Below are 22,460 nucleotides of genomic sequence, written 5' to 3' on the forward strand. Positions count from 1 at the left end.
TAAACCTCAAAGCCACGTAAATTTAACTGGCGTAGTCACGAATGTCCAATTTCAAGCCTACATTTCAAATTCAAAAGTGGTATAGTCCTATGGTTGTTTAGGCAACGGCGAGGTACGGAGGAAAGCGATTGGCTGAATCAGAGCTGTGGAGTCTGTCGGTTCGTTGAGCTCGTGAGGGGCTTGTCTCAGGGAAGGAGCCAGTATGGAGTCATCGCGGGACGTTCGAATGTTTAAACGGAACGATAGGACAAGGTCCACCATATCGACCTGCTCGTCCCTCGCCATGGAGATGAAAAGGAAGAAGATAAGAGACGGTGTTTTGCTTGCACAAAACGAGGTATGTTCACGCGGTTTGGTACGGATTTGTAACAAGAGTATAGATATATTATAATCCTTATTGTTTTTATATAGCTGTTGACGTTATTGCCTGTAAAGCATCACGTGACCTGGCCTGCCTGCGCCCTGCTCGAGGCTAAATAAGCCCCTTTTTGCGTTAAGAATGAATGAGAGAGTTTAAAGTGTAAAGTGATTGTTTTATCCCATGAAACTACATTATTCGACTAAATAAAGACCTGTTTATTCAGTATCCCTTCAGGTGAGAACAAGACAGGTTCAAGTGTTTACCATACCTAAATGACCTACTACACGGTTAAGGGGTTTTCAATTGTGTCCTAATGAGGACCTTTATTTTTTTTCTTCTTTTAATTTAGTTAGAATTAATTTATGAATGAATAAAAAAAATAGTGGGAAAAGAAGAAAGAAAGTTGCACAGCTTTTTCCACCTAATTTAAACTGGTTTTCCTGGACCCATTGTTTAGGATGCTGTTCCTTCTCCACCCACTTGCCTGTAACTGACCTGCCTCTGTGCTCTCAAGCCATTGTTTAAAACCTGCCATGAGGAATCAATCAGTCTAGGGAGACTGCTGGGAAAATGCTTTCCAGTTTCATTATAAATGATTGTTTTTGAGCCACAGTGTGCGTTTAGTGAAATACCCTTGACTTTCCCCATTTCTTTGTGTATCCACCTGTTGTCTGCCATAACCCTAATCTGAACCTATAAAACACCTGCTGATCTCTGATGCTGGCTCTTTCCTAGGACTGTAATCTCCAGGAGAAGATAGACTTTGAGATGCGAATGAGAGCAGGGGCATATAAGCTTCTGGTGGCCAGTTCTAAGAGAGAACAGATCCTGGATGCAGCAAAGAGCCTGTTGACCTGCAATGTGCGAATCAAAGCCTACATGAGCGAGGCCCAGAGGAGGAAGGAGCAGGGAGATGTGCCTGAAAGACTTAGATGGAGGTCTGACATGGTGTGCTCATACATTAGTGTTGCAGGAGAATGTGTGAGCACATGTTTTATGCAGAAATCATATGTAGTGGGAATCTGTGACGGCTTTAGTGGAATGTCTTTGTTTCTTCCAGGACCTCCGATTCACAGAACGGCGTGCCTTGCAAGGGCAAAGTTGCAATAACTGGTATGATCATGGAAAACCTTTTTTCTCAATATTTGATAGAATAAATTGTGTAGGTTCATTTCCTGTTCTCTTTCTCCCATGTAGGTTTGCGGCTTCCACTATTTTGGAAGGATTCTGAACACTTTAACACTAAAGGGAGTGAGTACATCTGGTACTTTTTAGTTCATGTTATTATAAATGTATTCGCTCTCTTCCATACATGTATTATATAGCTTCTTTTGCAATTTCATATTTGCCTAATTCTCAAACCACAGCTGTTTGTGTTAAAACTACATCAAATTGCATATGCCCACATGTTTATCTTTACCTGGCTTTTTGGACAACAATCTGCATGACATTGCCTGAATGACGTGTCACTCGCTTGCTTTTTCACCCTCAGGAATGCAAGATAATGTGCGTGTGGAATATTATTATAAGCCCATCGCTGGTCTAGGGATTTTTTTTTTCATATGTCTTGTTTCTACAGACTCTCAGCGGGTTGCAGTCTTCTGTCTAATGAAGCTTGGCTCTGAGATATTTGACACAGAAATGGTGATTGTAGACCGAACAGTGACTGATATCTGTTTTGAGGGTGTAACTATCTTGTAAGTTGTTATTAGAAATGATTATTGAAATGCAGTGGTAAAGTGTGTGGTGGATACTTCAAGCCTGTTTCTGTGCTGTTCCAGTTCTGAGGCTAAGCCAGACTTTGAACTAGCTGTTGAGCTATACAGCTGTGCACTGGAAGAGGAGGGACCTTTGGTCAACACGCCAAAAAAATTGGCCAGGAAGCTGAGGTCCTCTTTTGGGAAGGGAGCTGGAAGGAAACTCTGCCCTCTTCTGGATGGAGGAGATCCTGATTCTTTTCTTCAGTCCAATCCAATTCCACCGTATGGACTGCCTTCATATCCACACACACACGCCGAGTACCCTGTGTAAAATCATTACAGGTCACATGCTCACATCAGGCATCAGAAAGAGTACAAATGCAGTCTGTCAGTGGCATGCTTGTCTGCACAAGACAAGCTAGTTTGAGTATTTCAGAAACTGCTGATTAGTGAGCCTGTGTTCATTGTAGCCTTAGATTCCTGTCCTTGGCTGACAGAAGTGGAACTCGATATGGTCTACAGAGATCTGAGATCACATTTTCCCCATTCTGATGTTTATATTAGCTGAAACTCTTGACCTGTATCTGCATGATTTAATGAATGTATAATTGTATGAATGTGCAGAGGAACTTATGTTACTATTAAAGTGGATGATGACTGTAGTTTATGATTATTATGATTTATTTCAGTGGAGCAAAATATTCACTTTTGGCATACACAACTCTGGGACTGGAGCAGACCGGGAAGTCATTCCAGTCTCATTCACTTGTAGTTTTACGGAGTGGTAAGTGAAAGAGCAACACCATCATGCTGTTCTGTTTCTGCATGTTTTGCTAGAAGTCACTGAGCTTTAGCATTAGGCAGGCAAAGCTTTCTGTTTCAACCTTTAAGGCCAAGGCTTTCATCTGCTTTTGACCATATTTGGTATAGGAGAGTAATTTTCTGAAGTAGTTGATCATTTGGAGTTCCTGTCTCTTTGCTCAGTAGAAACATCATGGCTGCCTCTCTATGGGAACTTGTGCTGTCAGCTGGTGGCACAGCCTGACTGCATGACACAGGATATGATGGGCGGTTATCTTAGCCAGCAGGTCAGTCACACACCATTATGTGTACAGCATATGGTACAAACCGTTTTGATGGAGTGACCAACTGATGTATGTAGTCTAAGTTTGATATGCAAGTTTTCTGTTAATAATAAAATATGTATTTTTAGCAAAGTATTGAGGGTTTGCAGCACTGCTGCAGGCTGTACTGTGTGCTGAAAGCTGGTCAAATCTCCTGTTACTTCAGTCCTGAGGAGATTCAAGCAAAGATGGAGCCCAGTGTAATAATCCCCATAAATAAGGTAAGAAATGGACATAAGACAGTGGCAGTCAATATATTTTTAGTGCAGGTTGCATGTCACTGTGTATATTCAATCACTGAGGTAGCAATTTTAACTGAACCCTGTCTTTAGTAGATATCCATTTTTTTTTTTTTTTTGTTTTTTGCATCAGGTATTGACATAAATGACAAGGCCAGAATGCATCTGTAGATGAAACAGAAGTTTTGTGTGTGTGCAGGATACTCGCCTTCGTGTAGTGGAGGGTAACCCGAAAGGTGGGGCTAGGCTGAGCATCATTAATCCAGGAACAGAAGACCCTGCTAGCCATATATTCATAGCTGAGACACCTGACTTACTGCAGGACTGGCTCAGTGCCCTATTGCAACACATCTATGACCAGAGTGAGTGGCTGATGGATATTGGGGTATAAAAAGAAGGAAATTGGCATGCTACTTCCTATTGAATGAATATTAGTAAAGAATGAACGTTGATTTGCTTGTACAATAGGTCAGTGGCAGCACACCTGTGATAAGCTGATGGAAATTGAGGTTTTGTCCCCACGGAAACCCCCACTTTTTCTTACAAAGCAAGCTGACTCGGTCTACAATGATCTCAGTAAGTAACTTCCATACCAAAAAGGTCAAATGATGAACGTAACAAACAAACTTGGCTTTTCTCATGCTGTCTGTTTAAAACTGCTATTTCTATTTAGGTATCGGTTCACCAGGCAAATTTGAGAGTTTAACAGACCTAATTCATAATAAGATCGAAGAAACAGATGGGCGCTTTCTTATTGGTCAGGAGGAGGAAAGGGAGCCTCCTCATTGGACAGCACTGTTCGAAGGCTCCCGACCAATGTTGGTGCAGAAGACTGTGTTGTCCCCTGGAAAAAACGGCTCCCAGTTCATGACCAGTCCAGGCTTAAACAGCAGCAAGAAGAGAAGAGCACCTCCACCACCCCCTGACAAATTACCATTTGTCCATCCATCTGTCCACACACCATGTCCTCCATCATACCCAGAAAAAGAAAACTCCAACAAGGGGATCAGGCCTCGGACCGGGCGTCCATCACTGGATGCTAAATTCTCAGCCATCATTCATCAATTACAGAAGACCCATGGACCCACTCGCAAAAATCCACCTTTAGCCCAGGTCGAGCCCTCTCAAAACCTTTACATTCCAGTCAAGATGGAAACAGAGCTCAACCTGTCTGAACATGCAGAAAAAGCAAGCACCCCAGCCCCTCAGCCACCTCAGCCTGCCCCAAGAAACAAACTGAGGAAGTCTTTTAGAGAGAAGATGAACCCCAAAGCTTGGTGAAAAATCTATAGCTACTTTGTATGTTAAACACTTAAATCTTCTATTTAGATAAAAGCCCTTCTCCTCATTTCAAAACCACTACAGCTGTAATTTATAGACCAGAATTGAAAAATATATCATGAATGTCTTCCAATCTAGCATACTAAAAAAACTTGAGACTAGTCATTACTTATCATATAGTGGGCACTTTTGATTTAAAAACATGGCACATGGATTTTCAAGAATCCACATTAGGAGACTGCAAAGGGCATTAAGTTTTGTCTTTGTGTGTTTACAGCATGCAACCTGTGTAGGGTATTTCCATATTTTCCTTGGGCAGAAGTCTTAAACTTTTTGATATTAACAGTTAGAAAAAGTTAGAAAAAAATAACCACTTGTCAAAACCATGTACAGACAGATTTTTAACATTTGCTAATTTTTTTTTGTACATTTTCATTTCATTTAAGTATAAATGTATCACTTGTCATTTCAGAAGCATGTTGTGTAGATGTTTCCTGATGTTTTATTGTGACTACATTTAAACATTACAGTGCATATTAACCTATAGTTCAATTTAAATGGTCATAGGAACTAAATATCCTTTTTGATATAATCTTTAGTATTCAAATGTAAAATATTACCTGTCTGTTTATAGGTGTGTAATCATGTATAATAATGAGATGTAACAAGATGAAGCTGAACTGGAACATTGACTGTTTTCTTTTTTTAATGAACATTTTTTTAAACTGTGACTGAGATGAATAGTCTTATTGCAAATGACCTGAATTAATTCAAGCAATTAAAACATTCATTTCTCAATGGTAAAGAGTAATCGTGCAATAATCTCTTGACTGCAATTGTGTGCTTTAATTCATACATTTCTGTTCTTTGCAGGTCATATATCTTTTCTGCTTGGGCCATAATAAAGCACACTGTCTAACATTTTTGGTTTGTCTGTCTTCATTTTTAGGTGCATTCAGAATTTTTTTTTTTAAAATGCAGAACTCCACACTGCAAGGGTTTTCTTGACAAGTATGTATTGGTCCCATTATTTGAAAATAGTCCAAATATTGTAATTGTGGTAAAAATTAGGTAGCTATTCCTTGGGTCAGACCTGAAGTGTTTTTTTTCGATGCCTCTCTTTGGACCTGTTTCTCTAAAGCCTGCTCCAGCTGCAGCCAGTGCTCCTTTTCCAGTACCTGCTGCTCAAAATGAGGCAAAATATTGAAAAGAAGAAAAAAACATCTGAAGATCATTGCTGGTTTAGTAGACATTTATCTAGTTATGGTTGTAGAGGAAGATAACGTAATCACCAGCTACAGATGCATGAAAAGAGGTTCTATTGAGTATAATGTGCGCTTACCTTTTCATGGCTATAGCTCTTAACGTTTTGAACAGCCATCTGTTCATTTAACTTTGATTTGGCTTTTTCAGTTTCTTTCCTCTTCTGTCTCTCCTGCTGTTTCATCCCCAGAGTCCTCTGCAGGGCCACCACTCTTTCATCCATGCTGACCGCCTCCTGTAACTTCAGTCTCAGTTTCTTCTCCTCCTGTCTGTTTTACACAGAAACCAACTCAGACACTTTGTAAACTCATTTCTCTTTCTTAATAAATATGTTTTTCCTGCATTTCAGGAGAACTGGTTACTTTTGTGCAGTGGCCTGTCCTGCTGCAGTCCTGCATGCAGTAATGGCATCCAGCTGCTCGATCAGTAGCTGTTCTCTGCTCTGTTTCTCCTCCAGTATCCTTTGTCTCCTTTTTTCCTGCTCTTGCTGCTCCTCTTCCTTCAGCCTGGCCAAGCGTTCCCGTAGCTCCGCCAAAGACATCTCACAAAGCAGCTCATGACCTCCTGTCTGTACCAGCACAAGGATGACAGATTATTTGCTGTCCTTGATCTGGGAGCCATTATTTTCCTGCAACAATGTCACTGTATCATGCATAAGATGTTCAGCACCTCTGTGTCATCCACAAACTTTTGACTGAGATGAGGCACTGACTCAATGGCTCGAATCTGACGAATAAGCTCAAATTTCCGGCTCAGTTCAGCCTGAGCTTCTTCCAGTGCCTGCCGAAGGAGTTCCTGGCTTTGCTCAGAGACCTCTTTAACTGCAACATACTCATTATGTACACATCATTAGCATCATTTTATTAAGAATCTTACATGCAGTAGGTCTGAGTTTAGGAAAAAAAAGAAAAAGAAACACACCAATGCGTTTTTTGATCTCTTGCAGTTTCACTTTGGCAGCTTTAGAGTTTTTGTGGCCATCAGCCACCAGCTGTACCAGCTCCTTCATCTCTTTCTCCTCTCGCAGACGCTTCTCTGCATATCTGCGCATTAGCTGTGCAGTCTGGGACAATCATGTACATTAAATTACAAAAAGCCCTAGTTGAATATTAACTTGATATAAGTGAATTACTCTGTATACAAATGCTAAAAATAATGAATACATGATAACTCACCTCCTCTTTCTTCAGCAGTGCTTTGTGCTGATTGAGCTCAAGGACTCGTTGTCGTGCCAGCAGAGCTTCTTCATGGCTAATCTTCCCCTCCAGCCTCCTGCGCTCCAGCTGAACCAGCTCCTCCTGCAGGTCCTTCTCTTTCATCTCCTTCTGCCACTGCAGGAACGCTGAGGGCTCGTTGGTTCCCTGCATCAAATGCTCAAGCCTGCAAAAACACAATTTCAGGTTAACATTTTAGACATTAGCCTTTGCAAAGCTTTAGACATTAGACCTTGCATGTCGTATTCTCACCATTTTAATAGATGTACAAGCTTTTATTTCAGTTTCCCAATGAGCAAATTGATACTTATCTGTTCAACTCCTCTTCCATCTGTCGATTATATAACGCTCCCTCACGAAGGATCGCCGTTGTGTTCAGTCTAATAGGCAAGGTGTTTGTCTGTAACAATGTGAACCAAATTCACAGTCCAAGATAGTATAAGATATGCTGTGTACATGATAGTGGGTTTAATTTTGCACTTTGACACTGTTTGTTTTTAGTGTACCTTATGTGTAGCTGGAGTTCCAGAGGAGTAAACAGAGTCAAATTGGAGTTTAGATTTGCGGTTTTGCTGAATCTGGGACATTATGCTCTGAGCAACAGAAAATACATACCACTTTTTGCATGATGAACAGATTCTGAAGTGTATAGGATGTTCGTGAGTATACACGTGTGTGATATGAAGCCATACACAAGAAGAGAAAATACAGCAAGTGCTGAATGACAGACTCTCTTACTTTGGTTTTCTCTGACTTCTCTGGGTTTGCACATCGGAACTGCTGAGTGTTCGCCTCATACAAGACCTTCTATAGATGAGAGAAATAAGGTAAACATATCTAAAGCATCAATACAGAGAGTCAGTGATATTTTGAGAGAGCTGACGGGCTTGTTTAACACAACAGGATGTAATAGCATCTGTATAGCCTTACCTGTGATTTCAGATGGTTCTTCTGTTTGACGTCCTCCAAAACCTGTTGTTCTTTTGGAGCTTTGTGGGTACTGGCAGGTACCTGAGTTAAAACCAAATGTGTGTAATAACACTGAGGTAACATTAAAAGATGTATACTATAGATAATCTAACACATAGCATGTACTTTAGAGCCGTCTTAATTGGTGTAAGTGTCCTGCAGAGTCCTGCAGAGTGATCAAATAGAGTCTCCACACAATTTAGAAGCTGGCTTCTGTGCCAGTCCTATGCTCAATTGAAGTTTTTATTAGCATTTAGGACTTGTTGGGTCATTGCCTACTTGTTTTCATCTGGCAAAGCGCGCTGTGCATTAGTGCTTGATCTACAATGCCTAAAAATAAAATGCCCTTTTGCCCACCCTTTCAGACAGCCCTGAGGTACTTCAATTAGCAGCACACTTATTAGTTCTTCTTGAGCAGTAATCAGCTCAAGAAGCTTTAAGTGATTTATGCTAACCGGCTTTGGTTTCTCCTGTTGTGGAATCAGTTCAGGAGCAGGAAGCGAACGAGGTTTGGGCTTTGTCAGATCAAACTCCTGAGGTTCTGTTGACTTCTTAGGGAATTTCTTCGGCTGGCTGCCCTTGGTTGTTTTCTTCTCAAGGTATTCTAAAAGGCCTTCTACCTCAGGCTGCCATCTAATTAAAAATACAGGTGGACTGGAATAATGACTGACAAAAAATTAGCATCATACTTTTGTATTTGAAAGCCCCCTAGAAGCCACAGTCATTAGTATTCTTGTGTTACCTCAGCATTGGAACTATCCACTTGCTCTCTACATAGGTGGCATCATAGATCTGACTCCACTCGGCATGGATCCATGTGGTGAGGTTAGTAACATTAAAAAGGAAACTCAAGAACTGATGTGTCCATAGATAATTGAGGGGGAAAAATAAATATTTGTTTAAATTATAATACAAGAAATGTAAATGTTGCTCTACTTGATATATAACAGAACATAGTGGAAACAAGGGAAAGACAAGACATTGCGTTAAATAATCACCATAATAAGCCAATTAAAACTCAGGTTCGTGTGAACTGCATGCCTTGTTTTAATCGATAAAAAAAAGTAATAAAAAATATACTGCGTATCGCCTTACTTTGTACATTTTTGAGCAGTCCAGAGATTTTATAATTATACTGAACTGTTCCAAGCCCAGGTCCTCCAGATGGAACATGGCAAGATAAGAGACCACTAAGGAATCAAGTAACAGAACATAATGAGGAAAAATCCAGAGGAATTGTGAGTTAAAATTATAATAAAGCATGTTCTATATTTAACATACACTATATTGCCAAATGTTTTGGATCACCCCTCCAAATCATTGAATTCAGGGGTTGGGTTTGGCCCCTTAGTTCCAGTGAAAAAACTCTCAATGCTTCACCATACCAAGACATGGATGAGCGAGTTTGGTGTGGAGGAACTTCACAGAGTCCTGACCTCAACCCGATAGAACACCTTTGGGATGAATTATAGTGGAGACTGCGAGCCAGACCTTCTTGTCCAACATCAGTGCCTGACCTCACAAATGCACTTATAGAGAAATGGTCAAAAATTCCCATAAACACACTCCTAACCTTTGTGGAAAGCCTTCCCAGAAGAGTTGAAGCTGTTATAGGGCAGGCCAACTCAATATTACATTCATGTGCATGTAAAGGCAGATGTCCCGGTTTTGACCTGGCTCGCAGTCTCCACTCCAATTCATCCCAAAGGTATTCTATCTGGACTTTGTTGCAGGCAGGCCAAGTTCCTCCACACCAAACTCGCTCATCCATGTGTTTATAGACCTTGTTTTGTGCACTAGTGCACAGTCATGTTGGAACAGGAAGCAACCATCCCAAAACTGTTCCCACAAAGTTTGGAGCATGAAAATGTCCAAAATGTCTTTGTATGCTGAAGCATTAAGAGTTCCTTTCACTGGAACTAAGGGGCCAAGCCCAACCCCTGAAAAACAACACCTGAATTCAATGATTTGCAGGGGTGTCCCAAAACTTTTGGCAATATAGTGTATAACTCCAATTTCTGGCACTAAAATTGTTTCTTTTTCCTAATGTAAACATAGAAAACTTACCAACAAACTGGTTTCGATCGGCTTTGAGGAAATATTTTCCCTTCTGATTATAAAACACATTGATGACAACATCCAAAAGTTTCTGGTGTGCTATACATCCATATACTGTGTCAGTGATAAATATCTGTTCAGCAGAAGGTCGGTTCTGGGGCAGAGAACAAATCACAACAAGGTCCTTACAGAATGTTGTCATGACAAATATGATAACATAAGCTACAAAATGTGACTAGATTTATATCCATATATACCGCTAAAGTCTTGGCAGAGTCCTCCATGAAGGTGTCCACACACTGTTTGTCTGGCTCGTACTCGTCCAGCAGCTTTATGGCCTCTCTGACCAGCTCCTTATAGTTCATCCTGACGGTGCCTTCAAATCGTGCAACGTGACCTGAATTCTGTGCACATTTGACCAGTTATTACAACATAATAACTATTTAATAAGGCAGACAACACAATACTAAGAACAACTCACCCCCTAAACTGTCTGGATTATTGGTTTTATAGCCGTAAAAATATTGCGCATGCGCCGTGCTCCTCTCCAGTACCGAAGATGTTTTGCTGTTGCTAAGCAACATTGGGGCGTTTCCCCACAGCGTAGTCTTCCTCATAGTTGGCATATTTTAACTCACTACAGCTGTATCGACTTTTGGGTCAGGAAAAACTGTGCGGATATTAAAAAAACAAAAAAACAAACTATGACCACATAGTAAAATAAAGATTATTTAACAGTACTTCTTTTGACACCTATATTCTGACCGATTTCACGCCTGTGATCAGATTGGATAATAGTTTTAACTCATAGAGAACCTTTGTGTCTAATTGGCGGATTGATTGTCAAAAACAAATACCAGCCAATCAGAAACTAGACTGCGGGACGCTGTGAGCCAATCATAGAGCTAGATGTGGGATTTGTCGAAAAACGGTGGGGAAGAAAAGGAAAAAAAAAAAGAAAGAACGTTTGTCAAATCCAGGTCATCAGTGTGATGCCACTTCCGCAGTTGTTCTCCACTCATTCGCCAGCGGGCTGTGAAGCCTGCCGTGTACCTGTTTCAGCTCAGTCATGAGAAAGGAAAACAATTGGGCGTCAGGACAAGCGTTTATAAGCCCCAACGTCTGCGCTCTTCTATATCTTCGATGGAGTGGTCCTGTTCGGATGTATTGAATGTATTTGTTGAGCCCGCTCGACACGGAGCTGTTTGAAGCGAGATAACCAGTGTAGTGTAGTGTAGTGTAGTGTAGTGTAGTGTGAGCTAGCTAGCGTTAGTTAGCTGCCCAGGTTTTCAGTGGCTGGTGTTCACGAGCTGCTCCACTCGTCAGCCCGGACAAAGGGTCTGTAAAGCTGGCGAGGTTAGCCCATGATGAATCGCTTTCGGAAGTGGCTGTATAAGCCAAAGGTAAGTGTGAGATCAATCCGGGACAGTGCTTTACATCACGCCTGTACGTCTTGGCTAATAATGCAGCTGGATTAGCTAACTTCTGAGCGCTGCTGTTTTTGCTGTATTGTTGAAGAAGGTGCTCGTGTCTGCTCATATACACACCGAGTAACTTCAGTGTGTCCTCACAGACCAGGCGAGTAATCCTGCTTTTATTTGACATTATGTCATTATAACTCTATCTGTGTGGGAGAAAGAGAAAACACGTATTAAAGCCGTACAGGTAGACAGGGTCTGTGCTCAGGTTACTGTGTTCCGCTTCATTAGAGAGAGGCTCCCTCACTTTCCTCTGTCAGTTCCTCATCTTCATAGGTATTTTTATCCTTTTCTTTTGTTATTTTTGTTGTAATATCTGATGCACAACAAGAGCTCAACAACAAACATCACGGGCCCTTCAGTAGGGATGCTTATGAATCATTTATTCATATAATCTTTACTATTCACATATTAGATTCGTTGTGTAAATGTGTACAGTAATGTTTTGGCAGTTCTACACATCTAGAGCACTACAGGAACCATGGCTTCAGTTTATTTAGCTTTATAAAGCATGCTTGTGATTCTGAATAATTAAACAAGGATTAATCGGGTAATTTAATTCAAGTACAATGAATCCCACAGTTGCTGAAATAGGTTGGGTGCTTCTTGTGCACAGGTCCTGGAAAAGTGTTGAAAGTTTTCAGTCCTACAAAAAAATAAACAGACAAAAACGTTTTGTATTTTTTGCGCTAACACCGATATTGTAATGCATGTTTTGTTATTATTATGTAATTACTGACTTCCTGGCAGAGCAAGTAAAGTCATTATAGCAAGTCTTTTTTTTTTTTTTTTCTTTAAAGTTGAAACAGGTCAAGGAGAGGACAGAGATCCTGTACTTCTCCATTGCACAGGTTTCACACGTCCAGCATTTAATGTTTGTCGCCAGATTGTAAAAAATACAAAGAACATTTAGTTACAAAGAAATCAGAGCATGAAGAGTAGCTTCATCAAATGTCAGACAGCACCTGAATGAATGGCACATCATTTGCATCAAAGTTGAGTTACCAAAATGTCCCTATGGATAATTCGCTGAAAATCTGAGAAAAATCGAACCTTTTCGTAACCCTTTTTTTTTTTTTTTTTTATTCTCAAGCACTCAGCCATGCTTTTCTGTTTTACTGGAGTATATAATGAAGTGAGACTGAGGGCAGATTTCCTTAGTCATTCATCAGCCTTGGGAAGATAAGAGAATACACATGTTGAACTTCATAATTCAGGCAGGCGTTTCTTTAGAACCATTGTTCCCTTTATTACCGAGGGTGCAAATCATTTACCGTCTGAATGTAAAGCTAATTAGTTAATAGATGACTGTGAGTTTGTTAGATGTGCACGCAGGTAGGAGCTTTGTGTTGAGCGCTGACTTGGATGGATGGAGTGACTGCCCAGGATGGATCAAATCACTGTTATTAGTTTGCACTTTCTGCTTCAGTAAAATCACGTCAAAGAATTTGCATCATATGCCGAGAATAGTCTCGTAGAGCATGACATCATCATTGCATTACTACAGAAACATTTTGCCGATTGGTATTTCCGAGAGGCATTTTGTTGGAACAGTGTAATGGCTCACCAGTGTTCTGGCAGGAGTTCAGAGTGGACTAACATACTACTTACCATCAGCATTGATTTCATTTTAGCACACTCTAACTGGTTGAATTTTCAATGTCTGGCACAGTCCAATAAAGCTTTGGGTGAGTCCTCGTGTTTGCCCGTATTGCTTAGCCCAATTTGCTCTGACTTTGCATCTCAGTGATATGATATCCATCTAACAGCACTGTTCTGACTAACCATGTGTAGTGCAACTTACTAGAAATAAGAACATGATCCCGGGATAAAGAGGCACCGAGCCTTGCTGTTTGAGTCTCCAGGTTTATTGGGTTAATAGTTCAATAGTCCAATAGTCCAGGTTTGTTGAGGGGCTCAGGAATTGGTTACTTAAGATCAAAAGTTATTCCCAAGCTTATTTTCTTCACACTGATTAGCATTAAACTGTGATGTAGCTAACAAAAAGCACCACCCTTAAAATGACCTCTGGTCAACCATTTTAGATAACATGTGATCAACAAATTTGCCTGTTCTTTCATGTCACTTAGCAGGCTGAGGTGTGTGTGTGTGTGTGTGTGTGTGTAATTACACAGTGTAGCGTACTTCTGACATTGCAGGAGATAACAGATGACGAAATAGGACATTCCCTTTGTAAGCACATAACATTTTTTTCAGGTGGATTAACTAAAGAGAAGCAGTCATTCTTTGGCGGTTAAATCTGCTAAAGTGTATATTTGCTGAGTGAGCATGGCAGAGCAAGAGGTTTGCTGGCTGGACAAATCAGCTTATCCCCCTCCACACCAGAGTGTGTGCCAAACACGTGCCATAAACAGGACCAGTTTATAACACACGTGCAGGTTACCAGTGCACTTCTCAACATACAAATGCTGTTGCTTGCAAAAACACCGGATCCAAACATTGCGACCAGTTCTGCTCCGGGTATCTGGGTGATCACAGATATTACCCTGAGTGCTTCTTTTGGTGGAGTAATATGCACCTGCATGAATCAGTGACCCTAATAGCTAAGCAGAGAAAACCATAATAATATGAACAGCATGTCATAAGGCCTTAGTGGTTAGTGTGAGGCACAGTGATGTGAAAAGTTTGCTGGAATCCTCTCTGGAACGTTCCCCTCCCAAACGCATGATGTACTGCCTGGAGAATGTTCCTTGTGGTGTGTGGAATGCGGCAGAAGAAGGCCAAAGGTCTGCCTGTAGTTCAGTACACTGTTTGATTCTAGTTTTGGTATCATTTCATACATTCATTCAGCAGCTTGTATTACTTGCTAGTCAGGTTTTTTTTTTTGACTGTGTGGGTGGCTTTCACTCCTCAAGAATGTTCAGCACTATAATACATACACTGGGCAATGGACAGTGGTCACTGTTCACCCAGATAAACGCATAGTCATCTAAGTAGATCAGTTTTCAATTCAATGCTTTATAACGGTCTCTGTCTCTGTTGTGTGCTGCAGAGGTCGGACCCTCAGCTTCTTGCCCAGTTTTACTATGCAGATGAAGAGCTGAACCAGGTGGCCTCGGAGCTGGATAGTCTGGACGGCAGGAAGGACCCTCAGAGATGCACACTGCTTGTCAACCAGTTCCGCTCGTGCCAGGTTGGGTTTCTCATAAGTTTCTCGCTGCAGGAGGATCACTGCATTGTTTTGTGAAATCATTGTAAGCCTTAAATGCACACAGTCGCTTCATTATAACTATGTTGAAAGTTCTTTCTGTGTTCCTTTTATTCTTTTCTAGGACAACGTGCTGAATATCATAAACCACATCATGGATGAGTGTATACCAGAAGACAGAGCAAACAGAGACTTCTGTGTGAAATTTCCAGAAGAGATCCGCCATGACAACCTTGCAGGACAGCTATGGTTTGGGGCAGAGGTACATTCAAATGACCTGACAATTGTTAGGTCTTCACTTGGCTTTAATACATGTAGTCCTAAAACTGTTTCTCTGTCCTCTGAGGTGAATAAGTGCATGCTATGTGGTAGCCATAGTACCATTAAGTAACATTGCAAGTTGTACTTAAAGTAAAACATCCAGTGAATAGCGCTTTTTAAACACCGGCTCTGTGTCCAGTGCCTAGCAGCAGGCTCCATCATCATGAATCGTGAGATTGAGAGTATGGCGATGCGTCCTTTGGCCAAAGATTTGACCCGTAGTCTGGAGGAGGTGCGCAACATCACCCGTGACCAAGCACTGAGAGACCTTAACTTCTACACAGAGCGCATGAGGGAGGCGCTGCGCCAGTTCGACAGCCTTTTTGCTGAGTTTGAGCTCAGGTATACATATTGTTCTACTTTTTTTAAATGTTTAAAATATTATAATAATATAATAATGTCATTAATGCATTATATTTGTAATTACTCATTCAAAGTACTTGTATCATGGATGATCTACATAATCTAAATCCTCTAATAAATGGATTTTTAAAAACTAGGCCCATTATCGTTCATAGTTTTCAGTTTTCTGTAAGGAAATGTCTGTTTCACATTTCTGGAAGACGTCTAAACTGTCAGCATGTGTCAAGTTTTTAGAATGAGAGAGTCTTTATAACGGAGGACTTTACCCTTCGTAGTTTCTTGGTGTCGAGACAAGCTGTATTTTTTTGTCTGATTGGCTTCAAGATAGAGACAAAGAATGCTGACGTGTCCCTACAATACTAAATATAAAATAAACGGATCAAAACAAATGTCATTTCTTAATAAATTTAAATTATATAAATGAACAAATTGCTATAGTATAAACTCAGTAAAATACTTTGGGGTCTGCGGTTATTAATATTTCTGTACTTATGTAAATGCTTCGAGGTGGTAACCTAGAGTCCTAGAGTTGATTATATTCCTATACTGAATATATAGTTGATATTATAACTGAACCATATGTGTGTCAGTATTGTGAGGAAAATTTATCCTGGTTTCTTGTTGGTTATGTTGTATTACAGTTATGTATCTGCCATGGTGCCTGTAAAGTCTCCTAAAGAGTACTACGTTCAGCAGGAGGTGATTGTGCTCTTCTGTGAGACTGTAGAGAGGTGAGTAACATATTTCTTACATTGAGATTTCATATTTAACCTGTTCTGCTTGTGAAACTTTCTAAGCAAATAAAGAAAACCAGGCATTGAATAGAAATGAGCAAAAGTATTTATGCACTTGTGGTCAGTCCAGTCAGGCAGTACATGGTTAAACACAGTTTACTATTTGAATTCGGTCATTCTGAAAGTAGTATCTATTTCAAGGGCCCTAAAGCTTGGCTATCTCACACAAGACATGATAGATGATTATGAACCTGCTCTCATGTTTACAATCCCCCGACTTGCTATCGTGTGGTAAGTGATTCTTGAAACTACAGCTTTTTTTTTTTTTCACTACTACATGATGAATGATTGAAATAATCCCTTCACTTTTACTTCAGAGAAATAGTGTTTCTGATTTCTGCTCAAATTTTGTTCATTTTGTTAGCGGACTTGTTGTGTATCCTGATGGACCTCTTAACCTGGACAATAAACCAGAGGACATGTCCGAACTCTTCCGACCCTTTCGCACATTACTAAAGAAAATTAGGTATGGCCGTTCAGTGTTTCCTAACAAAATTCTGATCAATGTAGGTTGCTCCCTTTGGACGTTATTAAGTTACAGTAGATGCAATTATGTACTAGCTAACCTATATAGTACAGAGTTAGTTATTTGGGTGTAGCTTTCTTCTCTAGCATAGCTTTATAACAAGACTTTTGTGGGAACTAAACTTGCTGTTCTCAGAGTGCAAATAACAGTGTGGTTTGTAGAGCTTAGTGGTTAGCCACTTGTGTTTATCGCAATATAGCACAACATGCTTTTAAATTATGTTTTTGTGGTGTTGATGCAGGGACTTGTTGCAGACTCTGACAGAAGAAGAACTAACGACCCTGGAGCGAAATCTGTGTATCTCACAGGATGGGGAGTTTCCTGGAGACTCCATCTCCTCTGCCACAGAGTCTGCTCCCTCTGTCAACTCCAAGAGTCAGGTGGAGGAGTCCGAGAAAAGAGAAGAGCAAACAGAAGTGGAGAGGGTGACGGAGCTGGCTCTGTGTTCCTCTCAGTGTGAGGAGGATGAGGCGTGGGAGAAGGACCAGGAACAGCAGGAGGTCCCAAATGAAGGTGAAGAGGACACTGAAGTGGACCTTGCCTGTTCCATGCAGTATGACGAAGAGGAAATTGAGCAGCTCAACATAATGGTGCACCGTGTTGGTGATCACATGTCCACACTGCTCTCACCTCCAAGCCAGAGGCCATCTCCAGCTCATTATCGCAGAAAAAAACAGCCCAGTGCGGGTGGATCCAGTGTGTCCGCTAGCCTTGGGGAATCAAGCACACCCTCAAGCACTGAAAACTCCCCTCAGCGAGCTCCTGGCTCCCAGCATGAGGAAGACGAGCGGGTCTTCTTCATGGATGACCTGGAAGGCATGGGCAATGGTGGAGAAGCTGGAACTAGCTCAGGAGAACTCTGCCAGGGACAGCAAGTCTCTCTCATCATAAACCTCACATCCCTCAAGTCAATCAGGCCAGAGCCTACAAGTGACTCCACCTGCAATGGATGGATGACGGCCTGTCAGACAAACGAGGATTTTGATCAGAGCAGCCAGGAAAAACTGTGCCTCTCTTCTGGACCTGCAGGAACCTCAGAAACATTACCACTTGTGAATGGCTGGGAGGGACAGCTGGACTGTGAGGAAGGAGAAAGTGGAGAGCCTGCAGAGGTCATTGCTCACCGGACAGGAGGGATGAAGCTGTCAGCCACTGTGATCTTTAACCCACGCTCACCCAACCAGCCTGAGTTGGTGGTTTTGCCACGTTCAACCGAGGGAACTGCTCACCGCCTGCTCAACTCCTGTGTCTGCTGCACTGCTGGATGTGTCGATGCCCATGATGACCCCACTACCACAGATACCACTACTGAAGATGAGAATCTGGACTTCAGCAAGTGCAAACTCGCCATCACAAGCACTGTTATCCAGTCAGCAATGGGTGCCTGTGGCACGGGGAAGGTAGATGCCCCTTTACCCCTCCCACCTCCACCTGGACAACAGCAATTGAGGGAGGAGGGTGAGGACCAAGAGAGAGGAAGGTTTACTCATGTCCCCTGTTGTGAGAAGTGCCTTGCCAATAGCTCCAAGCTGTCCCCACATAGAGACACTGGAGAGGACGAGTCAATAGATGGATATCCCCATCAGGAAAAAGCTTGCCTAGTAATGGCTAGCTCTGCAGCAAAAGAGAAACAGTCCAAAGAAGACAGCAAAAATGAATCCAGGTTTGTTTGTTTGATGTTCCTCCAACTAACTGTGAGAGAGCACAAACACATTTATGCTTCCTTATATTTTTATTTTATTTGTCTGTTTTTCCCTAGTGGTCCCCCTCTATTCTAAAACTGTTTGATTTTTCTCTTTTTACTTTAGAGTTCAGTATTTCATCCTTATTCAGTTGTTTTTGCTTCTTTTCCTTTATATTCCTACCCTATATGTTTCTTGAATGCTGGGCTGCAGTTTACAGGTATCCCCTCTCAGTTCAGGCACCAGCAGTGACTGTGAGAGTGTGTCTGTCACCACATGCAGTCTGTCCAGTTCATGCACACCCAGGTAAATTAAAATAGCTTTTGGCCCAAAGTGAAATGATGACTGTAGATCCTTTTTCTTATGTTTTGTAACAAATATCCTGCAAAATGTGTTTTGATTTGAAAGTGTGTTTGCTCCCTGGGTGTTTTATTGTGTTTGGTCTACACTCACTAAACACGTCCATTTTTGGCCTCGTTGGGTTATGTTTCTTCTCTCTGTGTTTCTGTCCATTCAACAGTTCTGTCAGTAGTTTGACCACCAGCTCAGAAATGTCTGAGGAGCTTGATCACCAGGAGCTTCAGCTGGCCCTGCAGGCTTCTAAACTGGTTGCTCACAACAAAATACGGGCTCGCTTCCATAGCAGTAGTGACCTCATCCATCGTCTGTTTGTCTGCATATCAGGTATGTGCACACTTTGGATTTAGTCATTTACATATGGATTTGTGTAATATATTACATGCCATGACATGAGACAGTGAGTCAGTGACAGCCAGAAAATAGACAGCCTATTGCAAGAAGGCCTGATCCAAAGTTGGTGTTCCAGTTTAATTCCAGAGGAGTTCATTGTTTGATGACCATTGGTTGGTGTAAGAGCTCTGTGTAGGACACTTGAGCTCTTCCACTTTAACTCTGGCACACCATGTCTTCATGTAGTATTTTTACTTTGTGCCCAAGGGCATTGTCATTCAGGAGCATGTTTGATCCCTTTAGTTCCAGGGAGATTTTAATACCACAGCATGCAAAGTGATTCTAGGAAATTGTGTGCATCCAACTTTGTAGCAACAGGTTGCTACATGAAATTGTCCAAAATGTCTTGGTATGCTGAAGCATTAAGAGTTAATTTCACTGGAACTAAGGAGCCAAGCCCAACCCCTGAAAAACAATTTGAAAAACTTTTGGCAATATAGTGTGTGTGAAAATGTCAGAAGTATTTAAGTACTGCAGAGTACCTTTGGAGAGCGTGCAAAAGTACTGGGATCCATGCAAGTTTTTATGATGGTTTATTCTTTTGTCATCAGGTGTGGCAGATCAACTGCAAACAAATTACGCAAGTGACCTGAGGAGCATCTTGAAGACACTGTTTGAGGTCATGGCAACAAAATCAGAGCAAGGGGACAATGAGAAACAGAAGAAAGGTGAGTGAGTATGAGGATGATTTAAACCTTATCCTGGTTATGTACCTTCTATCGTTGATACAATTTTCATCGCAGGGCCGAGAATAGGAAGCGCCGGATTAGAAGACTGTGCTCTTTGTCAAGAGACTATGACCTCATCAGAACTCGCAGCAAAGGCACGGGATGGCCAGTTTGAAGGTCAGTAGTATGTGTAAGAATGCAGTAGAATATGAAAGTCTTACACCATCAGGAACCCTTTTATTTAATCAGTTCTGAAAAGGTATTACAAATCTGTTTGTTTCTGATTGATTCATTTTAAAATTAGGTATCTAAACTGTATATGTAGCGTCTGTGGTAAGATCTCATATTAAATACATTTAATTGCAAATCAAATTCATTGTTCATACATACCTTAATACCCATGTAAGGACCTGTAGTTAGTATTAACATTAACAATGAAAAGCCTGTCTAAGTTTAATAAGTAGCTAATATTACACCAGTGTATCATTTATGCTTACCTTGCATGGTTTATAGTTTACTTATTGTATATCCTCTCCCTAGACCCTCCTGAGTGGGTTCCAGATGAGGCCTGTAACTCCTGCATCGCCTGTAAGGCTCCTTTCACAGTCATCCGGAGGAAGCACCACTGTAGGAGCTGTGGAAAGGTACCACACACCAGACATAACAATAATAAATCTCAGTGTTGAGATGTGAAGCACAGAGTATGTGTACACTGTGTGATCTCTGTCCTGTCTATTGTAGATATTCTGCTCCCGATGCTCTTCACACTCAGCCCCATTACCCCGCTACGGTCAGATGAAGCCTGTGAGAGTGTGCACTCACTGCTACATGTTTCATGTCACACCTTTCTACAGTGAGAGGACTAGTGTTTGACTGTAGCCCTGCTTTACACCATCATCACACATGGACATAAGCACATTTACCATGCAGCCAGATGGAAACGTTTAGCCAAAGCTGCACTTTTTTTTCCCGTTTAAACTGGTTGAGTTTGTGCATGTGCACAGACACGCACATTTATTTAAATTATAAAAAAAATTCTATACGTACATGTAAATACGGATACACAACAATATTGGAGAAGCGACCCTGAGCAAAGAACAAATTAGCTTTTAAATACTGCTTCATAAATTGTCTAAAGTTAATAAATGCTTATTATCAAGCACACTGAGAAATGGCACCAAAGTATTTGCTAGAATTTTCTGACATAGAGCATGAAGTGAATTAACTAAAGCGAATTCTAATCAGAGGTTCAGTCTTAGGGACTCTCACTCAGTGATTAGTTAGATTTTAAAATTTTATTAATCTTTTGCTAACAGCGATTTGATTTAATAGAGTCAGAAGTTCAATAGGGCTCAGATTCATTACTGAATGTAAACCATGACGAACACGTGAGCAACTGTGACAAGTATAAAGACAATAATATTAACCTAATTTGCACCATTGATTATGCCAATATGTGGCCATCATAAAATACTGAATAGGGTTTTTTTTACCATTCAAAAAGTTTTATTTATGAAAAGATGCTGCTCTCTGTAATATAAGAAGTGAGGCTTTAGAATATGTGGAATGGCTGAAAATGATATGTATATATGCTGAAGTGGTGATGTATATCTAATAAATAAGAAGATTTTTCTTCGATGCTCTTAATAGCCATGAATGTGTAATCATATAGATGCTTTTTTTTTCTATTAGTATTTACTGAACTGGAAAGTAATTGCCTTTTACAGCAGTGTCTGATCCCTCAGCTATTCTCTTAGACAAGTCTGTCCTGCCTTTCCCCAAAAACCCAGTACAATCTGAGGATTTTTTTTTGTGTGTGTGTGTGTAATCACATGGACTTTGATCCTTTGCATGCTATTTTAACAGTTCTTGAAGTGACCACTTCTCCAAACATACTCATTTGACCCGGTTAAAAAAAACCAAAACAACAGACCATGGGATAACTTGATTTGACTGGGGCATTACCCAGTGCTGTACGAATAATCTCTCAGCACTATTTTTGGGAGAAATGAACAGTCTACCCCTACCTCATCTGTTCAGCAGATTTCCTCTCAGTATTTTACCACTTAACCTCAACCTTCTGACTTCCAAAAAAAAATCTTTTCAATGATGTGCTTCTTTAAGAAACAACTCTATTGCCCCAATGTGTAGTGTCTTTAGTATTTCTTTTCAGAACTAATGAGAAAATGCACTTTTATTTTTTTGTGCTTGGATCTTGAGCTGTCAAATATAGTTATAATTGTCTTAAACAACAAGCTGTTCAAATCTTCTAACGTCACTAATGAATTTTATCAGGCCTTTACACATAGAATCCACTGTTTGTATTCCTATTAATAACTATAAGCTATCAACTAGAACGCTGTTCACATTCGTCCTATTAGTTCTAAACAAAACTTTGTCTTGGCAAATATTTTCGTTTGATAGAATTCTTTATAAGAGAAGTTTTATTCTAGTTTCTCAGTTCATGCAGTTGCCTTCTTGTTCTTCACTCTTAAAGAGT

General features: G+C 40.8%; 3 protein-coding genes across 8 annotated transcripts; 2 read left to right on the plus strand and 1 right to left on the minus strand.

Annotated features, from left to right (window-relative positions):
• Positions 1-57: 57 nt before the first annotated feature.
• Positions 58-4,709, plus strand: rtkn2 (rhotekin 2). Of its 2 annotated transcripts, none has more exons than XM_058400096.1 (12): positions 58-337; positions 1,097-1,299; positions 1,422-1,474; positions 1,559-1,612; positions 1,941-2,058; positions 2,143-2,343; positions 2,751-2,845; positions 3,046-3,149; positions 3,275-3,406; positions 3,624-3,786; positions 3,893-4,000; positions 4,098-4,709. In XM_058400096.1, the coding sequence occupies exons 1-12, from the start codon at positions 203-205 to the stop codon at positions 4,703-4,705; spliced, it is 1,974 nt and encodes a 657-aa protein (XP_058256079.1). In that variant the 5' UTR covers positions 58-202; the 3' UTR covers positions 4,706-4,709. The 2 variants fall into 2 exon arrangements, with proteins under 2 accessions (XP_058256079.1, XP_058256080.1); XM_058400097.1 differs by having other exon boundaries at positions 3,049-3,149.
• Positions 4,710-5,093: 384 nt separating this feature from the next.
• Positions 5,094-10,891, minus strand: cfap99 (cilia and flagella associated protein 99). 3 transcript variants are annotated; one of them, XM_058400092.1, is made up of 16 exons: positions 10,691-10,877; positions 10,467-10,613; positions 10,219-10,363; positions 9,247-9,341; positions 8,894-9,006; positions 8,607-8,784; positions 8,113-8,193; positions 7,921-7,989; positions 7,689-7,775; positions 7,494-7,582; positions 7,144-7,348; positions 6,890-7,031; positions 6,638-6,789; positions 6,331-6,536; positions 6,048-6,237; positions 5,094-5,886 (listed from the first exon to the last, which is right to left on the minus strand). In XM_058400092.1, the coding sequence occupies exons 2-16, from the start codon at positions 10,572-10,574 to the stop codon at positions 5,773-5,775; spliced, it is 1,974 nt and encodes a 657-aa protein (XP_058256075.1). In that variant the 5' UTR covers positions 10,575-10,613; positions 10,691-10,877; the 3' UTR covers positions 5,094-5,772. The 3 variants fall into 3 exon arrangements, with proteins under 3 accessions (XP_058256075.1, XP_058256077.1, XP_058256076.1); XM_058400093.1 differs by lacking the exon at positions 5,094-5,886 and having other exon boundaries at positions 6,074-6,257; positions 10,691-10,891; XM_058400094.1 differs by lacking the exons at positions 8,607-8,784; positions 8,894-9,006 and having other exon boundaries at positions 10,691-10,876.
• zfyve28 (zinc finger, FYVE domain containing 28) lies at positions 7,889-21,254 on the plus strand. 3 transcript variants are annotated; one of them, XM_058400091.1, is made up of 14 exons: positions 7,889-8,009; positions 14,701-14,841; positions 14,981-15,118; positions 15,317-15,519; positions 16,182-16,271; positions 16,476-16,565; positions 16,699-16,800; positions 17,102-18,523; positions 18,756-18,848; positions 19,063-19,226; positions 19,844-19,960; positions 20,036-20,137; positions 20,501-20,604; positions 20,702-21,254. In XM_058400091.1, the coding sequence occupies exons 3-14, from the start codon at positions 15,011-15,013 to the stop codon at positions 20,831-20,833; spliced, it is 2,727 nt and encodes a 908-aa protein (XP_058256074.1). In that variant the 5' UTR covers positions 7,889-8,009; positions 14,701-14,841; positions 14,981-15,010; the 3' UTR covers positions 20,834-21,254. The 3 variants fall into 3 exon arrangements, with proteins under 3 accessions (XP_058256074.1, XP_058256073.1, XP_058256072.1); XM_058400090.1 differs by lacking the exon at positions 7,889-8,009 and adding an exon at positions 11,178-11,612 and having other exon boundaries at positions 18,777-18,848; XM_058400089.1 differs by lacking the exon at positions 7,889-8,009 and adding an exon at positions 11,179-11,612.
• The last annotated feature ends 1,206 nt before the right edge of the window (positions 21,255-22,460 follow it).

The sequence above is a fragment of the Hemibagrus wyckioides genome, linkage group LG09, assembly GCF_019097595.1.
Source record: "Hemibagrus wyckioides isolate EC202008001 linkage group LG09, SWU_Hwy_1.0, whole genome shotgun sequence".
Lineage (NCBI taxonomy): Eukaryota > Metazoa > Chordata > Actinopteri > Siluriformes > Bagridae > Hemibagrus > Hemibagrus wyckioides.

Coding starts and splice junctions, on each gene's coding strand:
- rtkn2 (XM_058400096.1), top strand. CDS start 203: ATGGAGTCATCGCGGGACGTTCGAATGTTTAAACGGAACGATAGGACA. Junction 3,150..3,274: donor GCGGTTATCTTAGCCAGCAG/GTCAGTCACACA, acceptor ATGTATTTTTAG/CAAAGTATTGAGGGTTTGCA. Junction 4,001..4,097: donor CTCGGTCTACAATGATCTCA/GTAAGTAACTTC, acceptor ATTTCTATTTAG/GTATCGGTTCACCAGGCAAA.
- cfap99 (XM_058400092.1), bottom strand. CDS start 10,574: ATGAACTATAAGGAGCTGGTCAGAGAGGCCATAAAGCTGCTGGACGAG. Junction 10,364..10,466: donor ACTCTGCCAAGACTTTAGCG/GTATATATGGAT, acceptor TCTCTGCCCCAG/AACCGACCTTCTGCTGAACA. Junction 7,776..7,920: donor AGAAGTCAGAGAAAACCAAA/GTAAGAGAGTCT, acceptor TCTGTTGCTCAG/AGCATAATGTCCCAGATTCA.
- zfyve28 (XM_058400089.1), top strand. CDS start 11,574: ATGATGAATCGCTTTCGGAAGTGGCTGTATAAGCCAAAG. Junction 15,119..15,316: donor AGCTATGGTTTGGGGCAGAG/GTACATTCAAAT, acceptor CTCTGTGTCCAG/TGCCTAGCAGCAGGCTCCAT. Junction 16,566..16,698: donor CCCCGACTTGCTATCGTGTG/GTAAGTGATTCT, acceptor TCATTTTGTTAG/CGGACTTGTTGTGTATCCTG.